The sequence below is a fragment of the Vanrija albida genome (assembly GCF_041260175.1).
Source record: "Vanrija albida strain AlHP1 chromosome Unknown contig_4, whole genome shotgun sequence".
NCBI classification, from domain to species: Eukaryota; Fungi; Basidiomycota; class Tremellomycetes; order Trichosporonales; family Trichosporonaceae; genus Vanrija; species Vanrija albida.
Window position 1 is genome coordinate 1,252,527 of NW_027191423.1, and position 24,885 is coordinate 1,277,411.

The 24,885-nt window shown below is 62.8% G+C and overlaps 11 protein-coding genes across 11 annotated transcripts; 6 read left to right on the plus strand and 5 right to left on the minus strand.

Annotated features, from left to right (window-relative positions):
• Positions 1 to 120: 120 nt before the first annotated feature.
• PEX1 (Peroxisome biosynthesis protein pex1) lies at positions 121 to 3,506 on the plus strand (the record flags this gene model as incomplete). Its single annotated transcript, XM_069353690.1, has 11 exons — positions 121 to 216; positions 252 to 449; positions 484 to 567; positions 607 to 721; positions 760 to 1,324; positions 1,366 to 1,628; positions 1,670 to 1,824; positions 1,865 to 2,372; positions 2,411 to 2,507; positions 2,551 to 2,769; positions 2,807 to 3,506. The coding sequence occupies 11 exons, from the start codon at positions 121 to 123 to the stop codon at positions 3,504 to 3,506; spliced, it is 3,000 nt and encodes a 999-aa protein (XP_069208332.1).
• Positions 3,507 to 3,695: 189 nt separating this feature from the next.
• Q8F55_005201 (uncharacterized protein) lies at positions 3,696 to 4,313 on the minus strand (the record flags this gene model as incomplete). The annotated part of the gene is made up of 3 exons (XM_069353691.1): positions 3,696 to 4,047; positions 4,091 to 4,211; positions 4,250 to 4,313. The coding sequence occupies 3 exons, from the start codon at positions 4,311 to 4,313 to the stop codon at positions 3,696 to 3,698; spliced, it is 537 nt and encodes a 178-aa protein (XP_069208333.1).
• Positions 4,314 to 4,632: 319 nt separating this feature from the next.
• PRE6 (Proteasome subunit alpha type-4) lies at positions 4,633 to 5,952 on the plus strand (the record flags this gene model as incomplete). The annotated part of the gene is made up of 5 exons (XM_069353692.1): positions 4,633 to 4,654; positions 4,708 to 4,914; positions 5,004 to 5,254; positions 5,500 to 5,676; positions 5,734 to 5,952. 5 exons carry the CDS (start codon positions 4,633 to 4,635, stop codon positions 5,950 to 5,952), a joined length of 876 nt encoding a protein of 291 aa, XP_069208334.1.
• Positions 5,953 to 6,749: 797 nt separating this feature from the next.
• Q8F55_005203 (uncharacterized protein) lies at positions 6,750 to 7,334 on the plus strand (the record flags this gene model as incomplete). Its single annotated transcript, XM_069353693.1, has 1 exon — positions 6,750 to 7,334. One exon carries the CDS (start codon positions 6,750 to 6,752, stop codon positions 7,332 to 7,334), a length of 585 nt encoding a protein of 194 aa, XP_069208335.1.
• A 270-nt stretch (positions 7,335 to 7,604) lies between these two features.
• BET2 (Rab geranylgeranyltransferase) lies at positions 7,605 to 8,891 on the minus strand (the record flags this gene model as incomplete). Its single annotated transcript, XM_069353694.1, has 5 exons — positions 7,605 to 7,856; positions 7,895 to 8,400; positions 8,451 to 8,567; positions 8,608 to 8,758; positions 8,811 to 8,891. The coding sequence occupies 5 exons, from the start codon at positions 8,889 to 8,891 to the stop codon at positions 7,605 to 7,607; spliced, it is 1,107 nt and encodes a 368-aa protein (XP_069208336.1).
• Positions 8,892 to 9,147: 256 nt separating this feature from the next.
• On the plus strand, positions 9,148 to 11,536 carry MLH3 (DNA mismatch repair protein; the record flags this gene model as incomplete). Its single annotated transcript, XM_069353695.1, has 7 exons — positions 9,148 to 9,427; positions 9,461 to 9,603; positions 9,636 to 9,875; positions 9,909 to 10,040; positions 10,081 to 10,320; positions 10,353 to 10,610; positions 10,646 to 11,536. 7 exons carry the CDS (start codon positions 9,148 to 9,150, stop codon positions 11,534 to 11,536), a joined length of 2,184 nt encoding a protein of 727 aa, XP_069208337.1.
• Positions 11,537 to 11,579: 43 nt separating this feature from the next.
• On the minus strand, positions 11,580 to 14,385 carry Q8F55_005206 (uncharacterized protein; the record flags this gene model as incomplete). Its single annotated transcript, XM_069353696.1, has 4 exons — positions 11,580 to 13,688; positions 13,729 to 13,832; positions 13,888 to 13,985; positions 14,327 to 14,385. 4 exons carry the CDS (start codon positions 14,383 to 14,385, stop codon positions 11,580 to 11,582), a joined length of 2,370 nt encoding a protein of 789 aa, XP_069208338.1.
• A 633-nt stretch (positions 14,386 to 15,018) lies between these two features.
• On the plus strand, positions 15,019 to 18,612 carry EFT2 (translation elongation factor 2; the record flags this gene model as incomplete). The annotated part of the gene is made up of 5 exons (XM_069353697.1): positions 15,019 to 15,050; positions 15,649 to 15,676; positions 15,836 to 16,082; positions 16,179 to 18,191; positions 18,392 to 18,612. The coding sequence occupies 5 exons, from the start codon at positions 15,019 to 15,021 to the stop codon at positions 18,610 to 18,612; spliced, it is 2,541 nt and encodes an 846-aa protein (XP_069208339.1).
• Positions 18,613 to 19,162: 550 nt separating this feature from the next.
• Q8F55_005208 (uncharacterized protein) lies at positions 19,163 to 20,116 on the minus strand (the record flags this gene model as incomplete). Its single annotated transcript, XM_069353698.1, has 5 exons — positions 19,163 to 19,337; positions 19,387 to 19,514; positions 19,557 to 19,796; positions 19,834 to 19,932; positions 19,994 to 20,116. 5 exons carry the CDS (start codon positions 20,114 to 20,116, stop codon positions 19,163 to 19,165), a joined length of 765 nt encoding a protein of 254 aa, XP_069208340.1.
• A 1,535-nt stretch (positions 20,117 to 21,651) lies between these two features.
• Positions 21,652 to 22,168, minus strand: Q8F55_005209 (uncharacterized protein; the record flags this gene model as incomplete). Its single annotated transcript, XM_069353699.1, has 3 exons — positions 21,652 to 21,804; positions 21,840 to 22,075; positions 22,111 to 22,168. The coding sequence occupies 3 exons, from the start codon at positions 22,166 to 22,168 to the stop codon at positions 21,652 to 21,654; spliced, it is 447 nt and encodes a 148-aa protein (XP_069208341.1).
• Positions 22,169 to 22,748: 580 nt separating this feature from the next.
• Positions 22,749 to 24,661, plus strand: Q8F55_005210 (uncharacterized protein; the record flags this gene model as incomplete). The annotated part of the gene is made up of 3 exons (XM_069353700.1): positions 22,749 to 23,303; positions 23,345 to 23,767; positions 24,056 to 24,661. 3 exons carry the CDS (start codon positions 22,749 to 22,751, stop codon positions 24,659 to 24,661), a joined length of 1,584 nt encoding a protein of 527 aa, XP_069208342.1.
• Positions 24,662 to 24,885: the final 224 nt, after the last annotated feature.

Consider the following 24,885-nt stretch of genomic DNA (forward strand, 5'->3'; position numbering starts at 1 on the left):
CGCCCGCCGAGCGCTTCACCTCCATGCAGCGCTAAGAACATCGTCCCCACCGACACCGACTCTTGTCCATCTAGACACCTCTTGCGTCACTCTCCCCAACTCACTCCCCCCTCGCCCACAATGGCACGCAAAGCAGCGGTAAAGTACCGCTCCCTGCGGTCAAACCTCGTGCACCTCCCGCTCTCGCTGTACGCCTCGCTCGCCCAGTCACAGACGGTAAGTCGTGGTGCCGAGGCCGAGCTAACCCGCAGCGCCCACAAAGCCTCATCCTCCACCTCGCCCCCCTCGTCCCGGGCAGCAGCTCGCGCCGTGCCCCGCAGCCGGCGTACCTCGGCTGGTCGGGCCTCGCGGCCGCGTCATCCCTCTCGGGTATCGGCGGCAACCAGCTCGAGACGCTCGAGGTCGACCCCGAGGTCGCGCTCAACTACGGCTGGACAGAGGGCACGATTGTGAGCACCCCCGCCCGACCACCTCTGACCCCAGCTCGAAATCAGCATCATCCACAACCCCACAAAGGCGCGCTCGGTCAGCGTCACCCCGCTCAGCGCCGACGACTGGGAGATTCTCGTGCGTGCCTCGCCAGCCAGGCCCCGCTGACGCCCGCAGGAGCAGAATGCAAACTACCTCGAGAACAACCTCCTCGGTCAGCTGCGCGCCGCGCAGAAGGGCCAGGAGATTGACGTCTGGGTCATGGGCCGGACAAAGATCAGGATACGAGTTGGTGGGTGTGAGGACCTGTTGCAGCGCTGACGGGTGCAGATGCGACCAACCCGCCGACGACCGCGTCCTCGGTCGTCCTCATCAACGTCGACACCGAGATCTACGTCGCACCCCGCCCCCGTGACCTTGAGAAGAAGGCCCAGGTCGAACCACCTAAAGCCGTCGTGCCTGTGCCCGTTGCGGCCCCCGCGTCGTCATCCAAGCCAAAGGCCAAGGCTGCGAGCAAGAAGGAGGCGTCGCTGCGTCTCGTGCCCACGCGGGTCGCTGCCGCCTGGGGGGAGCCAGTTCTCTCGGCGGACGACTACCAGGTCGTTGGCGCCGAGCGCGTCGTGCTCACCGCGCCCGAGACGCTCGCAAAGGTCCGCAGCAGGCTCGGCGAGTCGTCCGAGTCTGGCCCCCTGTTCATCGAGGCGCGCCTGGTTAAGCCGAAGGGCGATGACGAAGAAGCAGAGCAGAAGGAGCCAGAATCCGACGGAGCCAAGGAGGAGGAGCAGGAGGACGCACCACTCGAGGCGTGGCTCGTCGGATGGGACGAGGCGCCCGAGGGCACCTTCGTGCCCACTGGCGAGGTCGACAAGGAGTGGGAGAACTGGGGCGCCGTGAGGTGGGTACCTACTCCTCCACTTTCAGCTGCTGACCCACCAGCCTCTCGTCGGCAAAGTCAAAGGGCGGCAAGGCAAAGGCCAACGGCTCCAAGCCCCCAGCAGCACTCACCTTGCAAGCTCCCCCACGCCCCGTCCTCGCCGGCGTGGACAAGATTGTCAACGACGCCGTCCAGTACCTCGGCCGTGCAGTCCTCACTGGTCACGCCAAGACCCAGCTGCTTGTGGGATCCAAGGGAGCGGGCAAGACGGCCATCGCAAAGGCTATCGGCGAGCAGCTCGAGGCCGACCGGAGCATCCTTGCTGGTGGGTTGCAAACGACGAGACTCCGTTGCTAACCCACACAGAACTCATTTACGAGGATGTCGGACGATTGGATCCAGACAACCGCTTGAATAACATCAAGGAGACGCTCACCAAGTGGAGCGACAATGCCGCCAAGCACGAGCCATGTATCCTGATTCTCGACAACCTCGACTTGTTGTTGAGCCCAGAGAACGAGGTAAGTGGTGTCCCGAGCCATCTCATGCTCACCACGCCAGCTGTCTGCCTCATCCAACCCTGCCATCCTCGCCGAGCTCTACTGCCGGCTGTTCGCGCCAACCGTGCTTCCGCCCGGCGTCATGGTCCTCGCGACGGCAACCGGCACCGCGTCGCTGCATCCCTTGCTCACCTCCAAGCACGTGTTTGGAGAAGTGACCAAGGTCAAGCCACCAACGCAAGAGGTCCGGAGACAGATCATGGAGGTGTTGGTCAAGACGCAGAAGGAGGCGGCCCCTTCCCCGCGGCAACAGAATAAGGCGCCCGAGGAGGAACCGCAGCTCGACTACGTCGTCCTGGCCACTTTGACCGAGGGCTACTCGGCTTCCGACCTGAGCGACCTCGTTGCCGGCGCCACCCAGCAGTCCATGATCCGCGCCGCCAAGAGCGACGAGGACCATTCGTTCCTGACCATGGAGGACTTTGTTTCGGCCCAGGAAGCGTTCACGCCGCTTAGCCTGCGCGGCGTATCGCTGCAAAAGTCGGACGTCAGGTGGTCCGACATTGGAGGTGGGTTCTACGGACTTGGACGCACCCTGACCCGCCAGGTTTGCATGAGCCCCGGCAGATTCTGCGCGAGACGCTCGAGTGGCCGACCAAGTATGCCAAGATCTTTGCCAACTCGCCCTTGCGACTTCGTTCTGGGTAAGTCGGGTAGCATAAGTTGCAGCACCCGCTGACACCCCAGTCTCCTGCTCTACGGCTACCCCGGTTGCGGAAAGACGCTTCTCGCCTCTGCCGTCGCCCGCGAGACGGGCCTCAACTTCATCAGTGTCAAGGGCCCCGAGATTCTCAACAAGTACATTGGTGCCAGTGAACAGTCGGTGCGCGACCTGTTCGAGCGTGCATCGGCCGCCAAGCCATGCGTGCTGTTCTTTGACGAATTTGATTCGATTGCGCCTAAGCGGTGAGCTGCACCATTGTGGATGATAGCTGACCTTCAGTGGCCACGACAGCACCGGTGTGACGGACCGCGTGGTCAACCAGATGCTCACCGAGATGGACGGTGCCCAAGGCCTGGACGGCGTGTATGTGCTCGCGGCGACCAGCCGGCCCGACCTCATCGACCCTGCCCTGTTGCGACCGGGCCGTCTCGACAAGGCCGTGCTGTGTGACATGCCGACAAAGCAGGACCGCTTCGAGATTATCGAGTCGTTTGCCAAGAAGCTCACGCTCGCGCCATCGGTCGACCTCGAGCAGCTGGCCGAGGACACTGCGGGCTTCTCGGGCGCCGACCTGCAGGCGCTTGTGTACAACGCGCACCTCGACGTCGTGCACTCTGTTCTGACCAAGACGGAGGAGGAGGCCCAGCCCAAGGACAAGGGCAAGGGCAAGGCTAAGGGCAAGGGCAAGGCGGTCGAGGGCAAGGAGAACGATATTCCGAACGGCGTGGCACCTGCCGCGCCTCGGTTCAGGCAGCTGCAACCCGAGGAGGCACCGGTGACTGCGGCCGCGCGCACTGCGTTTGCCGAGCGCATCGACACGATTGTCAACTCTACGAGCCCACACACGGCCGAGGAGGACGAGGTGGAGAAGCACAAGATGGAGACGCCTGTGATCGAGGAGCGGCACCTGCGCAAGTCGCTGGCAGGCACGCGCCCGTCGGTGTCTGCGACCGAGTATGCGCGGTTCCACCGAATGTAAGTGGCCAAGGGCAGGCAGGACTGACGCGCAGCTATGATGCGTTTGTTAACGACCGTGACGGGACCATGTCGAACGGGGATCTGGGCCGGGACACGGGGACGCGATCGTCTCTCAAGTGAGGTGCCAGTAGCTGCCCGTAGCCGTAGCCGGATATCATATCATTACATTGGGAAAGCTCCTAGGCAGGCATCACGCCCCCTTGAGGTCGTACTTGAGCTCGTCGAGCTTTGCGATGCGCGCCTGTGTGTCCTTTTGCCCGCGACGCTGGATCTCGACTGCGCCAGCCGCGAGCTCTGGCAGTGCGAGCTTGACAAAGTCAGGGAGCTCGGGGTTCGAGTGCTGGATGGCGAAGAAGCCGATGGTGAAGAGGAAGAGCTGGATCGCGACGTAGTTGCCATGTGCGCGCTCGCTCGCCTCACGCAGCGGCGGGATCCAGCCCGGCGTAAGGCTGTAGAGGAGGAGGAAGGCCTGCGACGCGGGCAGGAGGTAGAGGAGGGGCATGGTGCGCTCGGTGTAGTTGCTGAACGCGGTGTGCACGCATCTGGCCTGTCAGCGCGGCGACAGGGGCAGCAGCCCAGACGTACATCACGGCCGAGAGGATGACGAGCGTGTCGAGCCCCTGCTCCTGCTTGCGCTTTGCGATCTCGTTGCGCCGCCTCATGGCCGCGATCTCGGCCTCCTGCTCCTCGGTGGTGATGGGGGATTCTGGGGTCAGCGGCCGCGAGGGGGGCGGGCGAGCTCACCGTCGTCGCTCTTCTTCGCGGGTTTCGGCGCCGCGGCGCGCCTGCGCGCTGTGGCTTTTGGCATGGTCGTGGTCGTGTGTTGGGCGATGCGCTGATGCGTCGCTGGACTTGACTTGGATCGCGTGGGTCGCTCGCCGCCCGACTATCGCGCATGTCCGGTCTCGGGGCGGACATCACCCCATCTCCAGCCACGTGCCGCCACGTGCCGCCACAACGCTTTAATCCCGTCGAGGCAACGCGCGTCTGGGAGGGTGCTCGTCAGCGTCATTGTTGCAGCTCGACGAGTAATCATAGTCGTGCAAGGTCAAGGTCATCAGCAACAGCATCGCATCGCCGATACGACCTACTCCATCCTCGCCTGACACACCGCAACCCCGCGCAACATGTCTCGCTCCTACGACCGCGGTAAGTGCCCCTGCCGGTACCCCCGCCGCCGCTACCCCCCGCTAACCCCCCAGCCCTCACCGTCTTCTCGCCAGACGGGCACCTCTTCCAGGTCGAGTACGCCCTCGAAGCCGTGCGCCGCGGAACCGCCGCCGTCGGCGTGCGCGGTAGCGACGTGGTCGTCCTCGGCGTCGAGAAGAAGTCGGCGCTGCAGCTCCAGGACCCGCGGACGGTGCGCAAGGTCGCCATGTTGGACGACCACATCTGTGTTGCCTTTGCCGGTGGGTTCTGGCGTACTGGCGTGCTGGCGTGTTGGCGTGGCCACAGCGTCTCGCACTGCGCCCGTTCGCTCGCTGACGCTCGCTCGCAGGCCTCACCGCCGACGGCCGCATCCTCATCGACAAGGCGCGCGTAGAGTGCCAGTCGCACCGCCTGACGGTCGAGGACCCCGTCACGGTCGAGTACATCACCAAGTTTGTCGCCGGCATCCAGCAGCGCTACACCCAGTCGGGTGGCGTGCGTCCCTTCGGCATCTCGACCCTCATTGTCGGCTTCGACCCCAACGACAGCAAGCCGCGCCTGTTCATGACTGAGCCTAGTGGCATCTACTCGGCGTGGAAGGTGAGTCGCGGGCGCACGCGCGCGAGGGCGCGGAGGTGGAGTGGATGGCTAGTGGTGCTGTCGGCCGCGCCGCAGGTGTGCCAGCTGCTCGCTGAGCGCGTGCGGGCAGGTGGGCGTTGGACGTATGTGCCAGCCGTGCCCACTGCCCTCGGTGCCTTGACGACAGCACCTGTCTCCCACTTGCCCTGCTCTGCCCCTCAGCCCCCCCGCTCTCCGCTCTCCCAGCCCGCTAACCACACCCCCAGGCCTGCGCCATCGGCCGTGCGTCCAAGACGGTCCGCGAGTTCCTGGAAAAGAACTACACCGAGGAGCTCGACCGCGCAGCGACCATCAAGCTCGCCATCAAGTCGCTGCTCGAGGTCGTCCAGACGGGCGCCAAGAACATTGAGATCTCGGTCATGGAGAGCTACGGCGTGGTCAAGGTGGGTTGGGCGTGGGCGTGCTTTGCGGTTGCTGGGTGCCCCGCTGACAAACCGCAGAGCCTTGAGCAGACGGAGATCGAGGCCATTGTTGCCGAGATCGAGGCTGAGAAGGAAGCCGAGGCAGAGCGCAAGCGCGCAAGGTTGGCGGCCACCCAGGCAGGCCAAGCGTCCATGTTTGCCAGCTCATTGAGCGGCCCGGCCACCGGCGCGACGACTCCTGCCGTCGGGGAGACTGGTGGAGCGACTGTCCCTGGCGAGGAGTCGGGTGTGCAGTAGATAAGGGCAGGCGTCGCCAACGGCCGCACGACCGCACTCATGACGCGGGGCTACGGCGTGTGGTGGAGGTAGATGGTAGTCGTAGAAGCAGATAAGTGACGCCGCACACGCGGCTGCATGTCATTGTATACAGCAAAGAGGCCGATCTTGGGCTGGAACACGGCGATGTGGGCTCAAGTTAGGGTAGGCTACGGCGTCGAGCACGCGCGCGCGCGCAGCGCCAGAGCAGCGGCGCCCGTCCGTCAGCGGCGTTGCCGTCGCCGTCGCTGCAGGGTGCATGAGCAGCGTCGTGGACAGTGCAGCAGCGACAGAGTCATCAACGGCAAGTCGGCCAGGGTTTTGACAAGGTTGATGATGGGTGGCATGGGTAGGCCGACCACGCGGAGGTTGACGTCACTGGGTCGGCCGCCTTGGGTGGTGCACCGTGGCGTGGCGATAATGACCCAGTGGCGGTTTGTGGTTCCTCGTCGGTGTCGTTCCTCGGCATACGCGTGGCGGCCGGCGCATACGTATCGGCAACCAAGGTGTACAGTGATGCATGGTGCGTTGCGCTGCGTCGCCGGCGACGCAACGCCAGGACAAGGGCGACGGCACCAGGAGGCCGACGTTGCGCCAGGTCGGCGTGTCGTCACTGAGCCTGCAGCCTGCCTTGGCAGGAGGGGAGCAGCCGCCGAGCAGGTATATTATGGGCCGGGGGAGCAGTTCCCAAGACCCATCATTCCACCGCCTCTCTCTCTCTCTCTCTGCCTCTGAGCACCTCTCCACCCATCGCAACTACTACTCGCTAAGCCAACACAATGCCGCTCACCTACGACGAGAGGACCACCATCGCGCGCAAGGCGTCGGTCGCCATCGTCATTGTGCTCTTCGTCGCGTCCGTCATCGAGGGCTCGGTCACGGGCTGGCTCGTGCACAACTACAACAAGCAAGACGACTACCCCTCGTCGAGCATCAAGACGCGTATCCGCTACCTCGTCTTCGCGTCGTGGTGGTCCGTCCTCTGGACCATCGTCTACGGCGTCATGCTCATCACCCCCTGGGCCTGGTCGGTCGCCAACGTTGTCATCCAGTCCATCCTCCTCTTCATGACCTGGGCCTTCTGGCTCGGCGGCGCCGCCGCCCTCACCCAGGCCATGCGTGCCCACCACACCTACTGGGGCAACACGGTCCACAACGCCGCGCTTTCCGCCGCCGAGGGCTTCGCTTGGCTCGGCTGGATCCTCGCCACGTTCGACCTCATCGTCATCCTCTTCTCGGCCGGCGACGCCCAGCGCAACGGCGACCACCTCCTCGGCCACCACACCCACAAGGAGGCCGTCCACTCGACCCACTCGTCGCCTACCCCCGCTATGCGCGAGCGCTCCCGCGAGAACTCGGTCTAAGTGTGGCATCTACTCGTGCGTGGCGCAGCGAATGCCAAGTACGCCGTGTCGCGCGTGACCTCTACCCCCCACACCTTCTGCAGCTCTTAGCTCATCTCCGCTATACTTAATCACGTCGTATAATCCAGAGAATGCAACCGCATGATCGCTACGAGGTCTCAGGAGCGATGACTGATAGCCCACGCTGCTGCCCACGAAGCTTGTTATCGACAGGCACTGCAGCGTATGCTGACAGGCACGCAGCGTATGCTTGTTGAATGCCGGTCTATGCTATGCCTGCGTCGGTCCTTCGGCATGCGGAGGCACACTCGCCGATGGTGGCCACGCCGCCAGGCGCGGCAACTGCTGGTAAGCGCGCCCCAGGCCCCTCTTGTCGATCACATCCCGCGGCATGCAGTACAGCGGGTGGATGTCCTGCAGCCCTGGGTAGCCCAGCAGCGAGAGCCCCGCAACGCCGAACACGGTGTGGAAGACGTCAACCCAGTCGTCGGGCCGGTCGGCGATACCGCCGCCGTCGAGGTCCTGCCACCAGATCAGCACTGACCCCTCGCGCGACCCACCTGCGCCGACAGGATAAACGCGATCAACTTGTCCCGGTTGATCCAGTGCAGCTTGCCAATGATGCTCAGCGCCGCGAGGTTCCACCACGAGTAGCACACATCCTCGAGCTTCTCTGGGCGGCCATTCAGTCCGCCGTTGGCAAGCTGCCGCTCGGCCAGCCACCAGCCGAGCAGGTCGCTGTCGACGCGGTGCAGCTCGCCGAGGATCGCGAGCGACGCGACCGAGACCCAGACTTCTGTCAGCGCGGTCCGAGCCAGTTCCGGCTCACCCTGGGCACCGTGGCTCTCCGCTCCCGGGGCACTCCCGAACGCGCCGTCAAAGTTCATGCTGCCGACCAGGTGGTCGATGACGCGCTGCCGGCCCGTACCGTCATACAGCGCGTTCAGGTCGTCGAGGCGGCCGAGCAGAGAGAGCGCAGAGATGAGCAGGTACGAGAAACGCGTATCCCGCTCGCCGAACGCGTCGCCTGCCATTGAGCCGTCCTCGCCGACGAGTAATACGGCAACTGGCCAGGCCGTCAGCTCTGTCACTCTGCTCGCCCGCCCACAAGCTCACACTGTACCACCCGGTCGACGTCGCATCGGTCCAGCGCATCCTGCATGATCAGGATCTGTATCGCGCTCAGCGTCGCGTGCATGTGCGCGTCGTGCCCGACGTGTGCCCCAAACGCGCCTGGAAAGGTCAGCCCAGGCCCCCGGCACACCCCACCCACCGGCCTCGTCGTCCCAGCAGGCCATGACGTAGTCGACCATGTCGTCGCGGCTGAGCGCGTCGGCGTGCCCCAGCACGCTCAGCGCCGTCAGGCCCCAGTACACGCCATTCAGGCGCAGGTGCGAGGTCAGGTGGTACGCGAGGTCCTTGTTCTGGAAGCTGGTCAGACGCCAGCGGTGGGAATCATGGCCGGCAGCAACATACCTCATCCAGCTGCTGCACGTACTTGACGTGCAGCGGGATGTCGAGGGCCGGTGCCTGCGAGTAGTCCTTTGCCGGCGGCATTGCGTGAGAGCGAGTGGGTGGGGAGGGGTCTAGGTCGTGGGGGGTGTCAGTTGCCGACAGTTGTCAGTGCGACTCGTGCTCGACTTGATCTCGGATCTCTCGTCTGTGGATGCAATCCACGTGAGCAAAGTGGAGGTTGAGCGGTTGACGGTGGTGGAGGTCGGTCGCCACCCAAAAGTGCAACTGCTGCATTCTCCATCGCGCTCGTCCGCAAGCGACATGATCACAACCTCACAAGCATAGCCCTATCGACAGTATGAGCCGGCGCAGTACACGGCGGAGCGAGGCGAGCGACGCCGCGACCGCCGCCGCGATCCACCGCCTCTCAGCCCACACGTCCACGGCGCTCCGCTCCTCGCTCGTCATCCCGGCGCTCGCGCAGATCCTCTCCGAGCTCGCACAGAACTCGCTCGACGCGGGGGCCAAGCGCATCGAGGTATGGGTCAATGTCGCGCCGGGAAACGAGAGCCTGCGGGTCGAGGACGACGGCGCCGGGATGGGGAGCGAACAGCTGGCCCGCCTAGGCGAGCGATATGGTGAGCGCCTGGCCCTGGGCCCGCTGACCCCAGTGACGAGCAAGGGGACCTCGAGATCTCTCCTCGGCGACACGTACGGATTCCGTGGCGAAGCCATCGCGTCCATCGCAGCCCTGTGCCTGCTCGAGGTGACGAGCCGCGCGGCCAACTCGGACACGCACACGCGCGTGGTCAAGGTGGGCTCGGACGCGGGCGCGGCTGACGGAAGAACGGGACCGTCCTGTACACTGGCAAGGCACGCGACGCGGTGACCCGCCCGCACGGCACGAACGTGAGCGTGCGCGACGTGTTCGCCGGCGTGCCGGTGCGCCAGGCTGCGCTGGGCACCGGCGCGATGGCGGCCTGCCGCAAGGTGGTGGAGACTCTCGCGCTGCCGTGGCCCGCCGTCTCGTGGACGCTGTGGGAGGAGCGCCCGTCCGGCGCGCGCAAGGTGCTCGCACTGCGTCCAGTGAGTGGCGCCTCGTTCGCTGCTGACGCCCAGGCGAGGAACAGCCTCGGCATGTTCAAAGCGGTGTACGGCGCGGCCGGGGTGGAGAAGGTGAAGAGCGTGCGGGTCAGTTCTGGGCGGTGGCGCGTCGACGGGTTCATCAGCCTCGAGGGAGCGGTGACAAAGGTGGGTTGGGCTGTGGGCCCGCTGACAGTAGGCGCACCAGCATCTCTACGTCAACGGGTTTCCGCTGGACTCGGCGTCGGAGCTGCACGTCGCGCTGGCGAGGCGCTTCGCCACCTCAACATTCTCCGCTACGGCAGGCGACTGGGACGCGCGGCCGCAGACGAACCGCGCGTCGCCGCGCAGGCTGGAGCGGTATCCAATCTATGTGCTCAACGTGAGCATTCCGCCGGACGAACTGGACGCGACGTACGACCCGCGCAAGGCGACGCTCGGGTACAAGGTGGGTGAGGGGCGGGGCGCCGCTGACAGCAGGACGGGGGACGACTTGTGGCCTTTGTTGTGGCCGTCGCGGACGAGTTCCTCCAGGCCGCAGGCTTTCGACAGCGCGAGTCGGCCTCGCCGGCCCGCACGCCAACCAAGGGCACCCGTGTCGTTCCCGCCAAGCGACGCGCCGGCGATGGAGAGGAACGGGTCGCTACGAGGCTGTTTGCCCGAACAGCAGCTGCCGAAGCCCCCGGGGCTGCCGGCGGCGACCCGTTTGGCGAGGGCTGGATTCGCGACATTGTGGCTGTGAGCTTGCCGCTGGGGGTCGCGCTGACATGCAGCAACCTGCACAGGACGTGTTCCCCGTCGGGAGAGCCCAGCGAAACTCCGTCGTCGACGACGACGACGACGGCCCCGTCGGGGATGACGACAATCCCACCCTTCTCACCACAGCACTCCCCGGCCCGTTGTCCGACGTATCGTTCCCGCACAGCAGCCTCTCATCCACTGCCGTCCTCGGCCAAGTCGACCGCAAGTTCATCTGCTGCGTCCTGCGCGCAGAGAGCCCGTCGCGCGAGCCGACCACGGCGCTCGTCATTCTAGACCAGCACGCGGCCGACGAGCGCGCGGCCGTCGAGCAGATCATGGACGAGCTGTGTGACGGGTTCGCGCGCGACGCCATGCCGGTTGTCGAGGTGGCCCTCCGCGTCGTCCTCACGCGTGAGGAGGCGGCGGTCCTCGCGTCGGCGGCGGCGCGGGGCATCCTCCGCCGCTGGGGGATAGGCCTCGGCGAGCACACGGCGGGCGAGTACGTCCAGGTCGACGTGACCCACGTGCCGGCGCTGCTCGAGCGCCTCGGCAGGCCGCACGCCACCGAGCTCACGCGCCTGCTCAAGCTCTACCTCCCAGAGCTGGGCGCGCGGGAGGCCGAGATCGCCGCGACCGTGGCCGGGCTGGACGGCAGCGCCCGCGCGCGCGTCCAGGCGCTCATGCCGCGCGAGATGGTCGAGCTCGCCAACTCGAAAGCGTGCCGCGGCGCAGTCATGTTCGAGGACCGGCTCGACGCCGAGCAGGCGACGCGGTTGGTCGCGCGCCTCGCGGCTACCCGCACGCCGTGGGTGTGCGCGCACGGCCGGCCGACCTTCGTCCCCGCGTGCGCGTGGCGCACCGGGGTCAAGAGCCACAAGCGGCCAATCGACTGGAGCAAGTGGAAGCGCGCGCAGATGTTGTAAGCATGTACAGAAATGCAATAGGCTATGACAACAGGGTGTACAACTACTTCTTCTTGCGCTTGGGCGCCGACTTGCGCTTCGGCGCCGCCTCGGCCGCCGCCTTGGCCTTGCTGCTCGCCTTGGCCGCTGCCTTCGGCGCGGCCTTCTTCCCGCCCTTTGCGGGCCGCTTGGCCGCCTTTGACCCCTTCTTCGGCGCCGCCTTGGCCTTGCCCTTGCCCTTGGCGGCTGTCTTACGCCGCTTGGCGGGCGGCGCGTCCTCTTCCTCCTCCTCTTCCTCCTCTTCCTCTTCTTCCTCGCCCTCTTCCTCCACCACCACCTCCTCCTCCTCCTCCTCAACCGCCCCCTCCATCACCTCGTCCTCCGGCACGTCGACCTCCTCGACGACCTCGTGCCCGTTCAGCCAGCCGCCGGCGACCGCCTCGCGCCAGCCCGGCACGTCGGCGACGCCGTCGGCGCCCATGTCGGCCTCGCCGCCGGCCCACCAGCCGGCCGGGCTCCAGACGTAGCGCTGCGCCAGGAGCGCCTCGAGCGTCTTGTAGCTCTCGGTCCCGGCGTACGGCATCGCCGTCGACGGGTGCCGGTAGCGCGCGGGCTGGCCCGTCATCAGGTCTAGTGGCGGGCGCCGGTTGATCGGGCGGTTGCGTGGGGGGATGACCTTGACGGTCGACCAGTCGACGTGGTCGCCGAGGATGAGGTCGAGCTCGGCCGGCAGGCCGCCTGGCACTTCGCTCAGGATGAGGTAGTTGCGCATGTACTGGGCGGTGGCGGTGTCTGGCGCTGGGGTGGGAGCTGGGCTGGCCTGTTTAGTTGCTGTGGTATCCTGCTTCGGGCCTTCGCTGTCACCGGGTGGCTTGTCCTCAGCAGGTTGTACGCTGCCGTCCTTGGTCGGCTCCGGAGCAGCCTTTACCTCGTCGTCCTTTGCCGGCTCGAGAGCAGCCTTAACCCCCTCATCCTTGGCCTCGGCGTCCGCCTTCTCAGCGGGCTCCGCAGAGCCATTCGATGCGGGCACGGCGTCCCTCGCCCTTTCGCCATCTGGCTTGGGACTCGTAACGTTTGCGGTGGCAGGAGCAGGGTCCGTAGATGTGGTAGCGGCAGCATCTGCAGATGTGGTAGCGGCAGCGGCTGAAGATGGTGGAGCGGGAGAGGGAGTGGGCTGCTCATCCGCCTTGTCCGCCTTGGGAGCCTCGGCATCGGTAGCAGCAGTGTCTACCTTGTCGGCTGGCGTTGGGGGTGGTGCTGTCGTGGCGGAGGTCCCAGCAGTCGCAGAGGGCGCGTCGGCCTCCTTCGACTCGCCGGCTTTGAGCTCGTCGGCCTTGGGTGGGTCGGCCTTGGCTGCGTCGTCCTTGGGCGTGTCGTCCTTGGCGGCTTCGCCCTCAGGCGTCGCGGCCTTGAGTTCGTCTTGCTTGGGCGGGGACTGCGCAGGCGCCGCCGCCTTGTCGGTTGCCTCGGCATCTGGCTTGCCGTCTCCAGCCACAGCTGCAGGCTCCCCCTCGACAGGCTTGTCGTCGCTTCCCTTGTCCTCGCCCGGCTTGTCGCCGCCGGCCGTCTCGTCCGTGGCCTTGTCGCCCGGCCTGTGACTTGGCCCAGCAGCCTCCTCCCCCTTGTCGCCCCCCTCTGCACTCTGCTCTCCCACCACCTCGACGAGCTTGCCGACGGTGCGACTGATCCAAGTCATGCGTGGTCCGACGACGCGCTTCCGTCCAACACGTCGCAGTTCCCGCCGCTCCTCTTCGCGCTGCAGCCAGTTGGTGAGCGCCTCCTTGTTGCGCTCCTCCTCCTCGAGCGCAGCGGCGATGAGCTCGTCCTGGGTCATGGGCCGGGCGCCGCGAATCTCGCCCGTGACATGCTGCGCGCGTCTTCCCTTCTTGCTCGTGGCGAGGGCAGCCTTCTCAGCGGCCTGCTTTTCTTTGAGGTCTTCTTCCGTTCGCAACGTCGACGCGCGGAGATTTGACCGACGCGCCTCGGACCGGTTCAGGCGTTTCTGTTCGCGCTTCTGTCGCCTGATCTCGAGCACCAGCGTCGACTTGGCCATTTTGGTCGGGTCGATTGTTGGATCCAGCAGCGACAGCGCCTCGGTCGAGATTTTGGGACCGGAGGACTCGCCGGCTCGGTGGATCTTGACGAGGGGGTTGAATCCTGCTTTTTGCTTTGCCTGGGCGGGTTAGAGGAGTGGAGATGCGGCGCCGACGCACCTTGCGCCGTTCTTCGCGCCGGACCTCGCGCTCCTCGGCGTCTTCGTCTTCGACCTCGTCGTCCGTGTCGGCGAACTCGTCCATGAAGACATCGCGTTGCTCGACTGGCGGGGTTAGGATTGGGTAGGGAAGGCAGTCGCGCGGCCGAGGAAGACGCACCTGGAGCCTCGAAATCGGCGTCATCTTCTTCCTCTGCAAACAGGCCGTCCTTTTCCTTTTCGTCTTCCTCGTGCGCCTTTTCCAACAGCTCGCGCATGCTATCATTGTCAGTAAGTTCCTATGCATGGGGGGGTTGGCGGCGACGGCCGAGCTGATAGCCCGCAGGGATAGATAACGCCAGATTGCACGCGCACATCTGAGAAGGGATCACGCATTGGCAACAGCGCTCTGCATGTGACTGCTGAGTCAGGCTGCAAGCGGTCATGATGCCATGCTCCGGTGTTCCAACCAGGCGCTTTCGTCTCGAGTTGGACTGGCCGGATCCGGCGTCCGTGAGGATTGGGACGTGGTAGATGCCAGCGTTTGGGTGGCAACAACAACAACAAAACACGGACGCGAGGAAGACGTCGACGCGCCGAGACACGGACCACCAACTCACCGGTTGCCCGCCGTGCTACGCTTGGAGCGCCCTTGAGTCACTGTCGTGTACTCTGTCATGTTGGGCCAGTCCGGTGCCGTGTGGGTGGCGAGAGTGAGCAAGAGGCCGAGGGTGTCGAGTCGGCGAAGAGTGTGGTGGTGGTGGTGCCAGGCTCGACGCCTCGAATGACCGCATCGACGTGCATGGTGCTTCCGGTTGCGGACGATGCGGGACCAACTGCCACGAGGTGGAGGTCTGGCCGACCTCCACCCCCTGCCCCACCCCCCTGCCCCGGCCAAAATCTCTCCAATAGCGGCCAAGTCCGTCCATTGCCACAAAATTTATAACACCGAAAAAACCATGCCTTTTTTTTGTCAGTGCAGGGTTTGAGCGCCTTTGGGTGGGTGCGGCGGGGGGCATGACGCCTGGGCAGGCGGGCGCGCGGGCGGAGCCATACCCTCCCTCGCTGGCAATGCGCCCCCACTGGCTGGCTGGATGGCTCTGCACGCAGACTCCCCCCCGGCGCTGTTCACAATCAGACATCTTGCTGATACATATCTCCATCATCTCGCACCTGCGTGCTATAAAAGCTCCTAGTCCGAGATCAACACTCCCTCCCTCGGCTCTCGCCACCCCCTTCTAAAAATCTAAAAAGACCGTAAAAAGATCATCCAAAATGGTGCGTCATGGCGGTCAAACGGCTGGGCCGTAGTATGGGACATGTTGCTGACAAGTCACAGGTCAAGTGAGTGTCTGTTCGAGTTTGTCTCTGGTTCTGGGATCGTCTCCGATAGCTCTGTCACGGCTGCCGTCGACGCTGCAGTCTGATCAGCGGCGAGAGGGCGAGCGCATCAATTTTGCGTCGCTGAGGCCTCTTGTCCTGGTCGGTCTGTGGCCGACGGCTATCGTCCACTCGCCACTTCAGCGCCGACGTGTCCTCGTATGCTATCCATCTCGACAGTCTGCTGCGGGGCTGGTGGTCTAGTGTCGGTGGGCAAGTCGGTCAGCGATGCGGTGGCGAGACCCGGCGAGTCAGCAAGAATGGCGGCGTCCCGAGAGGTTCATGATGAAATTTCTCTCGGTGGCAACCCCCCATCTCGACCCTGGCTCCCGGCTTGGTCCGTGCTCGACACTTCGTCCACCCATCGAGCCTCCACTGCATACATGTGGATGGTAGATGCGCGTGTGCACGAGCGGTACGAGCGGACTGGCAAGCGTGGAGCTGCAGTGGCACGTTTGTGGCACTCTGGCGGTTGCGACTCTCCCTTGTCGTCGACTGCATCGCTTGTCACTCGTCCATCCACCTTCCAACTCGACTGCAAGCATGTACTGACGACGTCTAGCTTCACCGTCGACGAGATCCGTCAGCTTGTGAGTGAAACGGGGCTCTCGTCCGTGGTGAAACCACCACCGACTTGGTCAAATGGGCATTTGTCGAAGCTTTGTAACGTGGATGGGACAACCCAGCCACGCATGACAAAGCTTCGGTTCATGACCCTGGTAATGTAGAATCAGCCTAACATCTTGTAGATGGACAAGCCGACCAACATCCGTAACATGTCGGTCATTGCCCACGTCGACCACGGCAAGTCGACTCTTACCGACTCGCTTGTCTCCAAGGCCGGTATCATTGCTGGTAGCAAGGCCGGTGAGATGCGTTTCACCGACACTCGCCAGGACGAGATCGACCGTGGTATCACCATCAAGTCGACCGCCATCTCGATGTACTTCCCCATCGACAAGGACGACGTCGCCGACATCAAGCAGAAGACTGACGGTGAGTCCTTTTAGTTTCGGGAGGGCTGTGCGCACGGACCCGAAAGTGCCACACGCCGATCTCGCTGCACTTGGCCAAGCGCTAACCACCTCTTAGGCAACGAGTTCCTGATCAACCTTATCGACTCGCCCGGTCACGTTGACTTCTCGTCCGAGGTTACCGCCGCTCTCCGTGTCACCGACGGTGCCCTTGTCGTCGTCGACTGTGTTGAGGGTGTCTGTGTCCAGACCGAGACTGTCCTTCGTCAGTCGCTCGGTGAGCGTGTCAAGCCCGTCCTTGTCATCAACAAGGTCGACCGCGCTCTCCTCGAGCTCCAGGTCTCCAAGGAGGACCTCTACCAGTCGTTCACCCGTACCGTCGAGTCGGTCAACGTCATCATCTCGACCTACACCGACCCCGTCCTCGGTGACGTCCAGGTCTACCCCGACCAGGGCACCGTCGCTTTCGGTTCGGGTCTCCACGGCTGGGCCTTCACCCTCCGCAACTTCGCCACCCGTTACGCCAAGAAGTTCGGTGTTGACAAGAACAAGCTCATGCCCAAGCTCTGGGGTGACAACTACTTCAACCCCAAGACCAAGAAGTGGACCAAGGCCCAGGCCGACGGCACCGAGCGTGCTTTCAACATGTTCGTCCTTGACCCCATCTTCCGCATCTTCGACTCGATCATGAACTTCAAGAAGGACGAGATCCCCACTCTCCTTGAGAAGCTCGAGATCAAGCTCTCGTCGGACGAGAAGGACCTTGAGGGCAAGCAGCTCCTCAAGACCGTCATGAAGAAGTTCCTTCCTGCCGGTGACGCCCTCCTTGAGATGATTGTCATCAACCTCCCCTCGCCCCACACCGCCCAGAAGTACCGTGTCGAGACCCTCTACGAGGGCCCCATGGACGACGAGTCGGCCATTGCCATCCGTGACTGCGACCCCAAGGGCCCCCTTATGGTCTACGTCTCCAAGATGGTCCCCACCTCGGACAAGGGTCGTTTCTACGCCTTCGGCCGTGTCTTCTCGGGTACCGTCTCGTCGGGCCCCAAGGTCCGTATCCAGGGCCCCAACTTCGTTCCCGGCAAGAAGGACGACTCGGTTATCAAGTCGATCCAGCGTACCGTCCTCATGATGGGCCGTACCGTCGAGTCCATCGAGGACTGCCCTGCCGGTAACATTGTCGGTCTTGTCGGTGTCGACCAGTTCCTCCTCAAGTCGGGTACCATCACCACCTCGGAGACCGCCCACAACATGAAGGTCATGAAGTTCTCCGTCTCGCCCGTCGTCCAGGTCGCCGTCGAGTGCAAGAACGCCTCGGACCTCCCCAAGCTTGTCGAGGGTCTTAAGCGTCTCTCCAAGTCGGACCCCTGTGTCAAGACCATGATCGGTGAGAACGGTGAGATCATCGTCGCCGGTGCCGGTGAGCTCCACCTCGAGATCTGTCTCCAGGACCTCGAGAACGACCACGCCGGTGTTCCCCTCCGCAAGTCGGACCCCGTTGTCGGCTACCGTGAGACCGTCCAGGCCGAGTCCTCGATGATCGCTCTCTCCAAGTCGCAGAACAAGCACAACCGTCTCTGGGTCAAGGCCGACCCTCTCGACGAGGAGCTTACCAAGGACATTGAGGAGGGCCGCGTCGCTCCCCGTGACGACCCCAAGACTCGTGCCCGTTACCTCGCCGACACCTACGGCTGGGACGTTACCGACGCCCGTAAGATCTGGTGCTTCGGTCCCGACACCACCGGCCCCAACCTTTTCCTTGACGCCTCCAAGGGTGTTCAGTACATGAACGAGATCAAGGACTCGGTCGTCGCCGCCTTCCAGTGGGCCACCAAGGAGGGTGGTGTTGCCGAGGAGCCCATGCGTGGTATCCGCTTCTCCATCCTCGACTGCACGCTCCACACCGACGCCATCCACCGCGGTGGTGGACAGATCATCCCCACTGCCCGTCGTGTCTGTTACGCCGCCCAGCTCCTCGCCAAGCCCGGTCTCCAGGAGCCCATGTTCCTGGTCGAGATTGCTTGCCCCGACTCTGCTCAGGGTGGTGTCTACTCGGTCCTCAACGTTCGCCGTGGTCAGGTCTTCTCGGCCGAGCAGCGCCCTGGCACGCCGATGTACACGATGAAGGGCGAGTTTTATCAAATATCGACGTTTCCCTTCGTTCTGGGTCTTATAGGACTTGGAGGAGACGTCGAGGAGGTCGAGAGGAGGTCGAGGAGGAGGATCGGCGCGAGTGTGGCGGTTTTTCTGCCACACTCACGTGACCTCCACCTCACCTCCACCAGACCTCCACCTACACCGCAGATCACAATGCTGACACTTTCACAGCGTACCTCCCTGTCGCCGAGTCGTTCGGCTTCAACGCCGACCTCCGTGCCGCTACCGGTGGCCAGGCCTTCCCCCAGGCCGTCTTCGACCACTGGGCTCTCCTCGGCGGTGACGCCTCGGAGAAGGGCTCCAAGGTCAACGAGCTCGCCGTCAAGATCCGTACTCGCAAGGGTCTTAAGCCTGACGTCCCCACCTACGACCAGTACTACGACAAGCTCTAAGTGCTTGTTAGTCTGGAGTTGTCAGAGGTCTATACATTGGTGGCGGCTTGTAGTCGGCAGCAATGAATATATTGGTTTCGAAATGTTGCGTTACGTAAGGGCAATTGGCGGTGTGTGGCAAGGACCGTGTGGCACATCGAGGAGCACCGTCGCAACAGCGCGAGTCTAGCGTCGAGCAGCACAAGGACTGAACTTGAACGACACACCAGTGAGGCGGGCAAAGTACAATATTCACAGATGCATCGTAGAACGACATCGCTAAAACTATGGGACATGAACGTGTGGTTAAGGTTGATAGGGTTTTCTGGTTTTGGTTATGTTTTTGGGCTGCTGCTGTTAGCGCGACACTCGGTGCACCGAGAGGCTCACGTTTGTGGGGTTTTGGTTATGTTTTTGGTTCACGACAGCGTACATCACATGGGTGGGACCTTGTTGGACCTGAGGATGTCAGTCATGCGCTAGGGTGGACGGCGGTGAGTCGACTTACTGGTGCGGGATGGTTCTCTTCCAGTCGTGGGGGTGACGTGGCACCTTGTAGCCACGCGTTGACTTAGCAGCACTCGGCGTGGGCAACCTCAACATGACGGGCGAGGATGTCCGTGATATTGAGCGAGTAGGGGTAGCGGCTGAAGGAGCAAACAGCAGGGAAAACGTCGAAGGCGGGAATACCCCTGCCCAGGTTGATCACCTTGCGGCCGCAAACGCGCCTGAAGGAGAGGGTGTGCCTGTGACCATCGTCAGGAGCTGATTCTTGAGTAGAGATGGAATACTCACTTCTTGTCACTCTCAAATACGAGGGGCTTCTGGCAACCGGGGGCTCGGCAGATGCCCTTCTGCACGTCGATGAGGTGAACAAGGAAGCGTGCGTCAGGCTCCTGGGCCGGGATGTCGTCGGGGAAGCGCTGAGGGATTAGTGTTGCTCATCTGGGTAGCAAAACACTTACGGCCATGAACAGTAGGCAGTAGTCGATACCCACAAGGTCATCGTGGACCGAAGAGATGACAGCCTGCAGCTGAGGGTTGTTGACGACGGGGGGCATAGCACGGATCGTGTTGATGCGTGATTCCACCCACAGCTGAACCCGGCCGGGGGTGTGGACTGCCTGCCCGAACAACAGCGTCTGAAAGAGAAGGTGCAGCACCGAGTTCACAATCTCTTGGTACGGGACCTCTTGCAGAGTCTCCTGGGAGGTTAGCGAAGCACATATCCAAACTACTTACGCGAATACGATGCACGAGGCTGGACACCAGGTCATGGTCAAGAACATACTGCGGCTGGCCCGCTCGAGCACAGTCGGTATAGCGCGAAGTCTTCATCGTCTGCAATAGTCAGTCGGCTTGGGGCAGGGCATCATGATGAAGAGATGAAGACCAGACAGACCTGCATAGCCGCTTCCTTGAACCTGTCGAGGTGAACACTTTTGTCATCGATCTCCTTTTTGAACGCTTCCATTGTCTCGTTCAGAAGACGGACGAGGGGGATGGGTTCGGGGCTAGTGCTCATATTGCTGGGTGTAGGTGCTGTAGTGGACGAGGTAGCAATGACGGCTGGGGTGAGGGGATTGGGGGAGGGTCGTGTTGGAGGAGAGGGGGTTTTGGGTGGGAGAGTGAGTCGGGCAAGACAATATATACCTGAACGGCCCAACTGGGGGACGCACAGAAGCGAGACGACTCGTCAGCGACCTGTCCATGCCATCCCCTAGCACACTCAATCCAGAACCCAGATTGGCGCCCTTTCCCACGCCCTCACTCAAAGGATGTCGGTGCCGGACAACAGCGATGCAGTTGATGGGGGTGCGAAGGCAGTTTGGCCTGTGTTGATCGAGCAATTATCGCAACGCGGGATGGTGGCGCATGACATGTGGTGTTCGCCAGGCGACGCGGCGACGGGCAATCCCAATCTATGTTTGGGATTGAGGGGAAGGGCTGGACGGCGCGCCGGCGCACCGGTGGGCTGGGGCACAATCACGGCGTCTTCCCACCACACGCCTTCACCACGCCCATCCGCTTCTCTCTCCCGTTGCAACGACCCCTGTCAGTCCATCTTTCTAGTACTGACGCTTTGCAAGCGTTGGTTGGCGTCTCGCAGTTGCTTTCGCCCAGCAACCAACGGACGACAAGGACAGTGCGGGCGGGAGCCGCGCCCATCACTCGCACACTCTGCCACGCTCCCAGTACAGCCTGACTGCGCCTGGCTCACACGCTCTCTGTTTATCCTTCCAGTGCCAATGCGTTGCAATCGGTGCTGATTTGCGGGAGATGAGGGTTTAGCCGAGAGTTGTGGCTGTGCCACATCACCTCACGGCGTTGAACCGAGCGCTGCTGTGTCCGTCCTCCGCGGCGTCATTGTCACGGAGGCTGGCAGCGTGGTTATCGACGACGCCCTCGCTTCGTACGAGAAACCCGTCACGCCCATCTCTCTCCGCCGGGACGCCCATTCCCTCCGTCGACACTTCATTGGGCAACGCCTCGCACGTCCGGCAGCTCGGACAACATCACAACCGCAGTGCCCTCGGTGTCTGCTCTTAGGAACAGCAGCGACAGCAGCAGGAGTGGCAAGCAGAAGGCTCCGTTGACGTCCACTGCCAACCAAGACGAGCCAGAGGGCGTTGACTATGTAATCATCAAGGAGCTTCACCAGCTCACATTGGACCCGGCGGCGGACGAGCTCGAGCACGGCCAGCTCCCTCTAGCCATTGGACAGGCGCACAGTAAGGACGAGGACAGGGTCGTCGACGCCCCACCTGCGGCGCCAGGTTGGGCGCTCTCTGCGTCTCTGCTTCCAGTGCCGCGGCGTTGCAGTCGGTGCTGATTAACGTGGAGAAGGAGCTGAGAGTTGTGGCGCCGCCACCTGCTATGTGTCGCGTCCTCGGGCCGAGCAGCTGAATACAGGAGGGCACGTCAGTATCCTATGCACAATGACATAAAACTGATCTGACAGAGGTAGCCGAGGGACGGGTGTCCGGTTGCAACGCTCTTACTTCATGATTGATGTTCATCTTCTACTCATCTCCTCCAACTCGAAGTGGCGCACGGATCCTAATCCGAGTCGGACCCCTGGCGGCCATCGTGCATGAGCTGCAAGAATTCGTACTTTCCGACGACCTTCCCGGCGTCCTGGAGCTCGCGACAGATGCGCTCAAGCTTCGGATGCGACGCGCCTGGGTTGGCGGCGGCGAACATGCGGGTGTTCTGGGAGGGTCAGCTCGCTCGGACATGGCACACACCCAGAGGCCAATGCCGACCATGTCGTCGTAGAGCGCGGTGATGACCAGCTCGGGAGTCACAGCGAGGACGGGATCCATGTCCCCCGCCAAGCGGGCAGAGATGTACTGCTGGGCGAGGAACTCGATGGACGCGTTGACCACCACGCACATGTGCGTGTTGGCCTGGAGCGCGGCGATCGTCGGCTCGTACATGAGGTCCGGGACCGCGCCGTCGTGCTCCTTCTTGTAGTTGTCCACTGGGGTTCAGCTGGGCGGGAGGGGTTGGACGCACGCCACTGCTTGCGGGCGAACTGGCCGAGCTGGGCGAGTTGCTCATGGTAGTCGGGCATGGTGTGGTTGTGGTGTTGGATGGACGCGGTGTGCCCGACTTGAGCCGCCTTTATACCTGCTGCTCAAGCCGCGAGCTCGCACCCACCCATACGCGCGCACACATGTATGTACATGTTCCTGCACACACACACTCGGCGCTTCTCATCCACGCATGGTTTTATTGTCCTCGGCATCGACCTCGCTCTCCGTCGTCGTGGCACACACAAGTCAGTGCGGCGGTCTCTGGATGACGTCATGGTGGCTTGGCCCTTCTGGCCATTATTACCCCGACCTGGCTTCCATCTTCAACTTGTCTCTCATTCCTCTCTCCTGTTTCTCGTTCTCTCTCTTGGGTTTGGCAGCTGCACACTATGGCTAGCCCCATAACACATGTTGCGTCTCGATCGACGACGACGTTCCCATCGGCACCGTCCACTCTCTCCACCAGTCAGCCCAGATGACCTTCCCATTCTTGGTTGGAAAGCCCGACCACACCAGTCCGTGCCTGTCTTCCCCGACTCCTCCCAACAAGTCACCTCACAACAGCGTTAACTCACGCTGGCCTTGCAACATCGCACTCACCCTCATCAAACCGACAGCATGCCGCTCGACGACACCAACATCCCAGGTCACAAAGCTCCGCTCGATCTGTACCTGGGCAACAAGATAAAGCGGTTCCCCATCGTCTTTTACGACTTTGAGATGAACTTCGCCAATGTTCGGGAGCGGGCACTCTATTGGTTCATCAACGAGGCGACTGACGATGAAGGCTGGGAAAGCAAGTCCCTGCCCCTATCAACGAGCAATCGGTTTGGGGCCAAGATCGCCAGGGCACTGGGGAGCCGTTCGGACTGGGACGCCGCCACGGTCGCCCGGTGGCGGGAGCGAGTTGCCAAAGGCCTCAAGGACCACCTCCCCTTCCTCAAGGACGGTTTCTCCGACGCCATGTTCAACTACTGTCTTCGCGAGCTGAGATTCAAGGCCGAGGAGTACCGGCGATCCGGCATCGTCGCGGTGTTGGACGGGGCTGGCGCAGTTTTGAAGTCGGATCGGGCTGTTTCTCCGGCTCTACGCACGCGGCTTCTTGAAGCCCTAACGCCGTTCTCAAATATTCCGGAGGACGAAAAGGACTGGCATCCAGGAAGCCACGGTACTGTGAGTTGTGTTCCATTCGCGGTTCCTAACACGGCGTCCAGGTGAACGTCCTCATCAACCCATCGCTCTTCCCTCTGGTCTACGGCAGGACACGTTTGGTCACGGATCGCGACATTCATGTCGATAGCTGCTTGGCATCCTACGGCCTAGGAAACTGCATCTCCGTTGCTCTGGAAGATGCCCACCCCCACCTCGACACAGAGTTCTCGCGCCGATTCCAGTGGCTTCCCGCTAATGTCGACGTCGGGAGCGGCAAGGCACGGATCGTGTCATACATCAACAATCTTCACCCAGTGAAGCACCGTGACTTGTACGGTGTGGTGGAAGAGCTCATCGACGCCGCGCTTCCCATGTGGTCAGCAGTCTACGGCCGCGTAATGGACTGGAGTGAGAGGTGGCCCATTCTCGGCTTCTCAAGGAGAGCGATCAAGGCCAAGGACCGGCAAGAGAAGCGTAAGAGGCTGGTGGGCAATCGAATTCGACCAACCGACACCCGCATCACCGAATGCATGGTGCCGACCATTTGCCGAGAAAGAGGAGAGTGCAGCCGATGGAATGCTCCATCCTTGCCGGACGACGGCCGTGAGACCGCAGTCGAACAATCAGCAAGGTTGGACAAGTGGTTTGAATCTACGCACCGTATCACGCAACCGGAACCGTCATGCGGAGACGATTTTGGTCGAATCAAATACCAGCACCCCCATGAGCAACATCAGTGGTTCAAGCCATACACGGACACCTCTCGCCTCCAGGTTATTGTCCAGTTTACCAACATCGAGCTCACTCCGGAGAAACCAGAGTATCACGGCGGCAAGTGGCATGTCGAGGGACTCATCAACGAGCGTATCTGTGCAACCGCTCTCTACTACTACGACGTTGACAACGTGACGCCAAGCAGGCTGTCCTTCGGCTCGACGAACCCATGGTATCCCCACAACGCTCCCAACTACAACAAGGAGGAGGACGGGCAGGGCCATTTAGATCTCGGCAGTGTGCAAACGCGTGAGGGGCGTCTGCTCGCCTTCCCCAACGTGTTTCTGCACAAGGTTGAGCCGTTCGAGTTGGTGGACAAGACACGGCCTGGGCATCGCAAGCTTGTGGCCCTCTTCCTCGTTGACCCGATGACCCCAGTCCTTTCGACTGCCAACGTCCCGCCCCAACAAAAGGAGTGGAGCCCGCTACTCGGTACCGTCGGCCGCCATCTCTCCCAGGAGCTTGTCGAGGAGATTGAGAGCTACTTTGAGGGGCCATTCGATCGTGCAGAGGCGCTAAGGCTTCGAGATGAGCTCATCGCCAAGCGCCGCAACGACAACATGGGTACCTTTTTCTGGACGAGGCGCATCTACAAAGTCAGCTAGACGATGCACTCCAGGCGACACGGTCAAGGTGGCCCAGGTGTCGCCTGAGACGCGCCAGGCGACACGATCCAGGCCTGGCCCGCTGGGTGTCACGACGACTTGGGCAGGCCTCTGCGGGAGAGTGTAGTGGAGGGGTCGCTGCACACAGAACTGTCACCACTCAGATCATTCATGTTGTCTACAGTTGAGTCACTCCCAAGTTTACTCCACCACCCACCCCGCCA